The sequence below is a fragment of the Branchiostoma lanceolatum genome, chromosome 3, assembly GCF_035083965.1.
Source record: "Branchiostoma lanceolatum isolate klBraLanc5 chromosome 3, klBraLanc5.hap2, whole genome shotgun sequence".
In the NCBI taxonomy this organism is placed as follows: Eukaryota; Metazoa; Chordata; class Leptocardii; order Amphioxiformes; family Branchiostomatidae; genus Branchiostoma; species Branchiostoma lanceolatum.
The window spans coordinates 31,166,690-31,176,760 of NC_089724.1; the positions used below are offsets into that span (position 1 = coordinate 31,166,690).

Sequence of the window (10,071 nt, forward strand, 5' to 3'; positions counted from 1 at the left end):
TGGCAGATAATTGACAGGCTACTACAATGAAAATTTAAGTCCGTGTGTGAGCGATGGGCCGGGAGGTCAGTTGGGCGGTGGCTTGTCTACCCCTCGTCTGTCAGTCGGGAGGTGTGCACTCAGGAGTCAGCAAATAGCGTTACATGTCAGTTCACTCCACCTGTCAATATTCATTAGTCCCTTAGCGCGGGCAGAACACTTTATTTTATCAGCAGCGGTCTAATTGGACTGCTGTCAGCCAATCGGAGTGGTCATTACGGGCGGTTCTTCAGACGGTAAGGGGCGTGGCCTTGTGGGAGGGACAGCTAATGACGTAATCAGGCAGTCCAGTGTCGTCGATCCAAACGAGCTGAACTCTGAATGAACCACATATTAATGACATTTGCGTGCTTGACGGGAGAATAAATACGGGTGAGTGGTCCTAGAGCGGCTCATTCTTGCCATCCTCTGTTCTACAAGCAGCGCCTGCCGCCCCGCACCAGACCAGGCTCCCGTCCGCACGACAGCTTCCAACCTCACGACAAGCGCTCACGGCACCAACATGCTGCAGGAAGTTGTGGCATATCTTGTCTTCCCTGCCTTTCTGATGGTCCTTTCCTGGAAACTCTGGGGGCGGTACTCCACCCCGTCGGACCCGGCCTGCGCCCTGCCGCTACCCGAGGGGACCACGGGCTTACCGATCATTGGGGAAACTTTGTCCTTCGTACTGGAGGTAAGAATTTTTTTCCCTCTTCGACGTGCCCTATGTACCAAACTCAAGTATCTGGATCACAGAATATTACCGCATGCACTGGATTTGCCGAGCAGCAAACGCGCAACATATCTATACTACTATAGCGAGGCGCACAGTTGTGAATTTGATTTAAAAAAATGTATGAACAGCGGACTTCAGACAGACGATTTTTATTCGTTACTTCTTCACTTATTGTACCGCTTCGACAACGAAAGACTCAAAAGAAGGAAACATCATTGTGACCGTACAAGCTGGCCGATGGTAAAGTAAAAATTGTCATGTCGCAACAAGGCCTTACAAGGAAACAGGGTTCACATTTGATATTGCTAAAACTGGGACATAACCCCGAATGACAACCTCGAAAAACGACGGACAGCCAAATCAAATTGTCTCTATCAATGATGTTCCGTATTTTGAAATGTCATCTTTTTAAGCTGAACTTTGATGTTTGGCCATCTTTCTCTAATGAACACCCTTGGTATGACACTGACTAGTAGTGCCTACATCAATAGTAAAGTTCTTCGGCCAGGTGTGATTTTTCTCCGTGTGCAGACCACATAGAGCTTGGTTTTCGGCTACTATGTGGTCGGTCAGTGGAGGGTACCGACAGTCCTTCCGCGGCGTCCCCGCGCGCCGGTCCCGTCCATCTCCATGGGTTCCTCCTGCTTTGCCTGCGGCGTTGTGCCAGGCAAACCCCGCCATCTGGACCACTCATAGGGCGCTGTTTTATGGGAACTTCCAATTGTACAGATAGCGGTCCTAATTACTGCAGCATTGTTGGCATATCTATCTCCAGCATGGCCCGTGCGCGTCGCCGCGGTCCGCACGGTCCGTACCCGTGTCTGTAGGGGCGTCGGAGTTTAGGACAACCCCACCATACTACATGTACATAATATCCAGACTAGAATACCTCACGCTCCGACTCCTTTTTGTTAAAGCCATGAGTGGAGTTGTAGCTTATGGGCAAAACATAACTTCTACATAACTGAACACAGCAAAGGGCATAAGTGAACGCCCTAACTAAAGCACTTAGTTTGCCCATTACTTTTCCGGGGCTCGCCGTGTCTTCTTCACAACCGGTCTCGTAAAGTCCCTGGCGCCAAGTGAGCCCACGTTCCTTGTTTCATGAGTGTGGAAGTCTTGCTGCTGACTCGAGGGGATCGCTGGAAGGGTGGCGGCCTTGACCATGTGTTCTGCCAATAGTTAATGAGTTCCGGATTTTTTTTTGTATTCCACGGGAAACACGCGGTAACGGCTACCATAACCTAATCAGCCTAAACTTGTCGTGTACCACACATTTCACAGTTAAGTACGTGTACTCAGTCATGTATCCCCTGTTCCTTGCCATTCTGCTGAAGATGAATTTCATCCTATATATAGACGGATTGTGAATGTGCCATTGTTGAGACTTTTCTCCTTCTGTGCGACTTGGCGCCTGCAGGAAGCTTGATGCCTTAGCGTACGCCGTTTCCGGGCCAGGTTTGCTGAACGTGCCGCTACACGACAGTTCAGAGTTATTTATTCCCGCACCACTAATAGGTTGTTCCACAGTGACTCTGATTTACTCCGACAAGTGCGATTAGTCAGGAAACCATACACAGTTTGAGAGCGGGACCATGTAATTGTCGGTTTCTGCCAGAGCCGTGAGTGACAGGCTGTCGCCCGGACCGTGTAAACTGGAAAGCCGACACCGGGCAGGTGGGGTGAATGACAGGTCAGTTGCGCTGAGGCTCTCATAGGGCTTACCAGGACGACTTGACAACTCAATATTGAAGTAGACTGTCAGTCTCGGCTGCCCTAATAGATACACAGATCTAAAGCAGAGGGAAATAAATTAGCCGAGAAACGCATCACAAAACAACTTGACCAAAGCGTGCCCTCATGGTCACCTACATGACCCTACATGTTTGAAATGCAGTACCCGATAATTGAAAGAAAGCAAGAAAATACTTACTTGAACCCGTTGAACGCTTCATTGAGTTGGTTCACCAGTAACCCTCATCCCTGTCTGTCAATTGCCTGGAATCCAAACCTATCTTATAGCTCCCGAGTCTCCTCTCCGATAGGAGCGGCACACAGGAGACACTTTGCCCCCTGGAGGTCCCAGCCCGTGCCCCCACCCGCGTGCAGGGCGCGACCGGACAGAGATAGAACAGGTCCCCGGGAGACCCTAAAGATCGGAATGACAGCCCGCCCGCACACGAGCCTGACTTAAAACCGCGCTCCTAGCGGCCGGTCTTCACACGAACATCGCGACGTTCGTGTAGCATTTTCGTCTTCGCTGGCCCAATATAAATCCAATGCTAGGTTGTTCGAGGTTAGCCTGTCCCTATTCCCTCCCTGTGGAAGCCATATCCAGTATCGTTTGACCTATCCGGGTACCAAAATGTAGCTCAATATCAATATGGATGGATAGTAGGGCGATGTTAGCCTCCCTCGCAGACTTACTGGAAAGGCGGCACGGGTGTTACGCGATTTCTTACACGGGCCAAGGTTCTTTTATGCCGGTGTTCAGGAACTTTCGCTGCCGAGGGAGTTATGTCGCCGAGGGACAACCGCCTTTCAATGATCTTCCATACATGTATGGAAGGTAGGGCAATGCTTGCCTGCACCTGTATTACTGTTGTTTGTCTGTCTGAGTGTTGTCATCATAACTCAAGAAGCTCTGGATGGATCCTTATGATAGGTGTGTAGGCGTCGGCAAAATGAAATCAAGCTCGATAATGGGCATCCTTTCGGGTTTCTTCGGAACAGCAGCAGAACGTCCGGTTTCGATACATATACAGGGACGTCCCTGTAGCTCAATTGGTAGCAGCTTCACAGGCGAGGTCTTTCGGAGGGGACGTAAAATGTGGCCGAGCAGGTGCCTCGAGCACGGTAAAATGCACGACAACAGCCTCATTGCTCAGATAGGTACATATTGGCTGTGCGTCAGATGAATAACGTCAGATATTTTCTATAGGTTCCTGTTCCATGTCACAACCAACCAACCAGCATGCACATGGGCCTGCTCTGACGAATATGAAAATTACACGTCGGACGGTAGTTTTTTTGTAGGGTAATTTTGTATAGGGATTGCTGGTAGCACACAGGAAAGTAATTCAGTTTGGGGCCTCCAGACGACGTCATATGAAACAGCTGATGACTTTTGTTTTCTCTGTGCGCTGCCTGGCCCTGCCGCTCGTCACCTATTTCTGGGTGGATGTTCTCTGACTGCTGCCCTGAGTTTAATTTTGGTAAAGTTAGATGAAACGCACCTGGTGGTCTTCTAACTTTGACTTTACTGTTGAGTCATGAATATTGTAGGCCCACAGACTTCACTTCCTTCACGCCCCTTGAGTTCAAGGAGGTTATATATAACCTTGTTGTTGTGTCTAATGAATTAAATACGCTGAATCAGGGCGAAACACGCCCTACGAACTATAGTGTAGAAGCTGGTTACACATAGCCCTGCGGAGCTTGGGTAGCGCAGCGGAGCTAGGGTAGCGGCCGGAAAGCTAAATAGGATGGATTCCAGGCTAGGTTACACAAAGACAAACTTCATAATGTTCACCAGTCAAATGTTAACACTTGTTTGACAATAGTCCAAAATGTGCATACTAGCAGTGGTGTTTTCAGGATGCGGGAAGGATTCTAACTTTTTAAGTTAACGCCTGTGACGTGTTAATGTTATGGTAGCTTATAGTATAGCGGCATTTTCTGACAGTGCCGCCAAAGTTTCATCCCAGTAAAAACCGTAGATGTTGGAGCCCTGATCTCACTCACGAAACCAGTATTTACCATTTTTGGCCAAGCACACTGGGTCACCCCTACTCTTCTCGATAAGTGAGTTGGGTTCTTTTACGTGCAGAGGTTGACGCTTGAGGCTTATGCCCGAAGCTCTTATGCCCGGCTTTACGTCACCATCCGAAATGACGAATTACATGTCCGAGCTGGAGTCGACCCCTAAGATTGAACTCGGGCCCCAGGATCCACGACAAGAAAAAGACAGAAAATACTTGGTGATCCCAACCGGCCGCCGTCATCTTTGTTAGTGTTACCATAGGCCATGTTTGTTTGTTTTTAGTAGTATCTAGAGTCATTTACGCACATAAGAGTGGTGAAATCTAGCGAAATACAGTATTATTTGATGAGTTAACATCACAGGGTGCGATATTTCGACATAAAATAATGTATTACATAGCACCGTGAACACGAAATCCACATCATAGCGCAACTGTTTCTGTCCTTTTCTTGTCACCAGGACCATAAATACATTATTTATGCCGAAATATGGCAACCTGTGATGTTAATGCATCAAATCTTGCTGTATTTCGGTAGATTTCACCCATCTTCATGTGTATTTTGGTGATGTATTTCTTGCATTTCGTCAAATACACGGACCCTACTATCCCGGTTCTAACCGATAGAGGGACACAGGGCATGTTAGTGTATCCCTGATATAACCGGGAGTGGCAGCTTAAAATTCCCATCGTTTAAAACTTAGTACCAAGGAATTTTAGCATTCCTTTTTTGATTGTCCAAATGACGCTACAATTCACATAAGATACTGTTAGGGGGTTTATGTTCGCAGTTTTCGCGGAGTCCTTTTCACCGCGAACTTAAAATCACCGCGATTTCTTTTCCCGCCTACCCCCTTGTTTTGCGAACACTGAATTTTATCCTTACCGCAATATCAAATCCCCGCGAACATTTTCCCCTTTACAGTATGACTTCGTGAGCCCAAAAGCTACTATAATCTACTACTAGCACTCATGACCATAGCTGTTCAGAATACAACAAACCATAAGTTCCACTATACCAAGGAACGCCGCTGTGTCCCATAGTCGAAATTGCCTAACCTAGCCTATAAATGACATATCAAATGTTCCACTTACAACAATTCATCAAATACAAAGAGTAGAGTAGATTGTTATTCGACACAGCCAACCACCCGACAAGAAACGGAACCGACGTTGTTTCTATTGTTGTTTTAACACTATCATTCCGTTTCTACAGGGGGCAGACTTCTCCCGTAAGCGACACGCCTTGTACGGAGACGTCTTCAAAACCCACATCCTGGGCCACCCGACCATCCGCGTCAGAGGCGCCGAGAACGTGCGCAAGGTCCTGCGGGGAGAAAACGACATCGTGGGGACCATGTGGCCGGACAACTTCCGCATGGTGCTGGGGACAGAGAACCTGGCCATGTGCAGCAGCGGCCCGGTCCATCGGCAGAGGAAGAAAATCGTCATGCGAGCCTTTCGTCACGACGCACTGGAGATCTACGCGGACAGCATGCAGGCCATGATAGCGGACACCCTGCGGACCTGGTGCAGGGGACCCCAGCCGCTAGCAGTCTACCCCGCCGCTAGAGAGATGATGTTCCGCCTCGCCATAGCCGTACTCGTCGGCTTCCATCAAGACGAGGACGAGATCAGTAGAGTTGGACCGCTCTTCAAAACCGCGGTGAAGAACATCTTCTCCTTGCCATTGAACGTGCCAGGAAGCGCGCTTAGAAAGGTGAGCTCAATTTTATCTAGGCCAAGTCTCGTCTTGTCAAGTCAAAAGAATTTTCATAAAATTATGTCTTTTGACGTTGCTTGGGTCTTGCTTAGTGCAGGGTTGAAGCAATTAGGTTTTAGCTCACCTAGTAAATTTTTCTAGAACTGCAGCGATTTGTTTTTTCTCGTGCTGATAGCACACAGGAAAGTAATTCACTTTTGGGCCTCCAGACGACGTCATATGAAACAGCTGATGATTGTTGGTTGGTTGGTCAGATAACAGTCTGTTCTCTGTTTGATAATATGATATTCAAGTTATGAAGGGGTGTTCTGTGTTTGTGGAGGGAGAAGTCTCGAACCTCCTATCAGTTTTTTCTGTAACCGCAGCCGTTGGATCTAAGCTTATCTCATCTCTACCAGGCTCTGCAGTGTCGCCGTGAAATCGACGAATGGCTAAAACGTCACATCCACGAGAAGCAAGCGCAGATCTGGAGAGGAGAGGTCCCAGATGACGTGCTGTCCTTCATCATCAGTAGCGCCAAGGACAGCGGCGAGAAGCTGTCTGACCAGGAGCTCCAGGACACCGCTATGGAACTGCTGTTCGCCGGGCACGAGACCACGTCCAGCGCCGCCACCTCCCTCATCATGCACCTGGCGCTGCAGCCGCAGGTGGTTCAGAAGGTGCATGAGGACCTGGAGAAGCACGGGCTGCTGCAGCCGGACCAGCCGCTGAGTCTGGAGCAGGTCGGCAGGCTGACGTACGTGGGGCAGGTCGTCAAGGAGGTGCTCAGGATAAGTCCACCTGTTGGGGGAGGCTTCCGGAAGGCTCTCAAGACGTTCGAGATTGGCGTAAGTTTACAAACAATCAAGTTACTTCTAAAAAAAAGTAACATCGGACTCCATCCAACCTTTTTGACCTAAACGTTTCAGATATACAAATATATGTGCGAAACGAGGAGAATATTGAAGTTTTGCGGTCGGCATAATCATCATAAATGAGTTTTGCCGCTGCCCTACACATGAATAGCGTTTGAAGTACAATAACGCTTTAATTTGTACTATAGGCAACAAATATTTCCTGAGTAAAAGCAGAGGACGGAAACGCGATTTGCGCCATGATGGAATGGGCAGCTTGGACGTTTCCTCGACTCTATCAGACCTGCCAGGAGTCGTTCATTACGGAAAGCTTTCTGTAATGTCTAATGAACTACTCTTGGGAGGTCTGGTTTCCGACAAATAGGTTATGAAAGCATCTATTTGTGGTTTGAACAAGCGTAGGTTTATTTTGTAACATACCTGATGCTAATAAGTTGTTTTTTTAAACTTTCTGTAAAGTCTGCCGGAGATTACTATCATTTCGTCAGAGAACGCCGAATGTAAGAAAGCCCTTAGAAAAGCCCTGGCGATATTGTATCCCAAAACCACTACGATTTGTCTCGAGCATTATGTTTCGAGGTCGCCCTACATAGCCAACCATGGCGTCCCGACCTTCTCCAGACCATGGATGTGAGTTAGTCGGGAGTACGGTCATCTGTAGTTGGGAGTCGGTCGGTGAGGTTGCCTGCTAACATCAAAAATCGTCTGCACCAGTATATTTACTAGGTAAAATCCAAGTCGGGAAAGTTATATAAATTCTACTTGGTTGCGACCAGAGGAGCAGGACAGAAACTGTAGGCTGGACGTTTCGCGTGAGATATCTGCGTCCCGAGTCTACGTCGACAGATGGCGCTCGTTGATATCTTGCATTCCGATTACGGCCTATTTACACACCCATCTATTGCCGACTGATTCTCTGCCGTTTCAACAAATTCTGCTGCGCAGTCTATCAGTCGACTAGTAGCCGACCTTTTCGACTAACCCCCAACAACTACGGCCTGAACAAGGAGTTTCAAAACGTGGTTTGAAGAAGACTGAGAATTCAGCAATGCGTTAATGGAGTTAAACCCAAAGGAATAGTAAGAATTGCTGATTTGCACAAGTGCGAATACAAGAGTTAACGTCCTAACTAATCCCGACTTGTTTGTTGTATCCAGGGGTTCCAGGTTCCTGAAGGCTGGGCTGTAATGTACAGCATCAGAGACACGCACAGCGCATCACAGGTCTTCTCGTCCCCAGAGCAGTTCGACCCGGACAGGTGGGGGTCTGTGGACAGCACGGCCACGCGCTACGACTTCCTACCCTTCGGCGGCGGGCCCCGCGCATGCGCCGGGAAGGAGTTCGCCAAGCTCCAGCTGAAGCTGCTGTGCGTGGAGCTGGTGAGAACGTGCCGCTGGGAGCTCGCAGACGGCAAGGTGCCGGAAACAAAGACTGTCCCGGTCCTTCATCCCACAAACGGACTTCCGGTCAACTTTCTCTCTTTGGATGACGTCACTACAAAACAGGGGGCTGCAGACGGACTTTCCGCTTCTGCGCATGCTTCGCTTACGAACACCGACCTCGTCACGAGAAGTGACCCCTGTTTGACCTTGGACAAAAACGGCAACTTGTATCCGACCAACCAGCAAAACACCCCAGACACTGTGACAATGGTTGGACCGGACTTGTCCAGCATAGTCTAAAAGCCGGGTCACGGAGTTTAGACGGGCGATTTTTAGAATGCCTTCTACTAACGTTTGCACTCACACTCACTCACATGTATACATATACATATGTGACGCTGCATATGCGACCTATGTATATACACACATACATACACACACACAGTTATATGTACATGTAGCATCAGAAAATGGGACTTGATATTCTCTGTGGAAAATACATTGTTTGCAGTAAACTTGCCAAAGGATAAAAATTACATCTATTTATACTACATGTATCTGTAACTTTACCTGGTTGGATTGTTTGATTCACATTCAAGCATTTGTGTAGGCATCTGTCAGTCTTGCTCCTTTTGCAGGACTATGGATTAGTACAAATTGTACACAATGTACTTATCTGGCCTAACCTTTGGTGAAGGTAGAGCCTGGAACTGAAACAGGATGACACTCAGGGTAGTACTTACCATAAGGCATTTGTAGTACTGTACTTATATAACTTTTGAACATCAAATTGTGCTGGGGACCTAACAATGAAAAATTAGTATCCCCAAAAGACCAGTGCATGATCAAAGTATGATATTGCGCAATAGGACTTAATTGAATAGCCAGTAGAGTTGCATGCTGATCGATATTTATTCTTATTATGTACAGCACAAAACTGTTTATTTTCTTACCACACCACTTAAATGTATCTATAGGAATCGTTTTTAATACTCATAGCAATCTAGATGTTAGATTGTGATAATTGTGGAGAGGCATGTCTATTGTTAGGATAATCATCATTCTGCTTGGATAGATAATATTATAATAAAGTTGTCAATTTATCAGACTGTCTGTTTTCTGTCTCGCACATGGCAGCAAGTCAACAGAAACTTATCAAAGGTGGTTCAGTGAGACCTAGAGGTCCTGGGTTCGATGCTCTGACATGGCTTATTGTTGTGCCCCTGTGAAAGGCACGTAACAGGACTTTCCTAACCTCACTTGGGTGAAATTATCTAAGATGGGACATTAAAGTACTGATGTTACCAAGATTAACCACAACAGCATACAATATTCAAAGAGCATAAACGTTTGTACAAAATATAACCCTTTTTATGTTATGAACATTGAATCTTACAGTTTTTTGCATTATGAAAACTTGCAAGTGGATGTATACAATTGACCACTATGCACTGTTTGCTTCTCAAAGGAACATTTCTTGCGAGTTGCCGTGTCACAGGTCGAAATTAACTTGATTACATGTACCTGTCTGTTTTATTTTAGTGCCATTGGTGACACATGCACTTTAAATGGACGTCGTGGAGAGCCACAACTTGAA

General features: G+C 47.2%; 1 protein-coding gene across 1 annotated transcript; it reads left to right on the forward strand.

The window, feature by feature from the left end:
- The first annotated feature begins 308 nt into the window (after positions 1–308).
- Positions 309–9,577, forward strand: LOC136431410 (cytochrome P450 26B1-like). Its single transcript, XM_066422766.1, has 4 exons — positions 309–712; positions 5,732–6,235; positions 6,637–7,065; positions 8,250–9,577. Exons 1-4 carry the CDS (start codon positions 542–544, stop codon positions 8,772–8,774), a joined length of 1,629 nt encoding a protein of 542 aa, XP_066278863.1. The 5' UTR covers positions 309–541; the 3' UTR covers positions 8,775–9,577.
- Positions 9,578–10,071: the final 494 nt, after the last annotated feature.

Excerpts from the sequence above, each read along its gene's own strand:
- LOC136431410 (XM_066422766.1), top strand. The coding sequence starts at position 542 with ATGCTGCAGGAAGTTGTGGCATATCTTGTCTTCCCTGCCTTTCTGATG. Across the intron at positions 713-5,731 it reads CTTTGTCCTTCGTACTGGAG|GGGGCAGACTTCTCCCGTAA; the intron begins GTAAGAATTTTT and ends CCGTTTCTACAG. Across the intron at positions 7,066-8,249 it reads TCAAGACGTTCGAGATTGGC|GGGTTCCAGGTTCCTGAAGG; the intron begins GTAAGTTTACAA and ends TGTTGTATCCAG.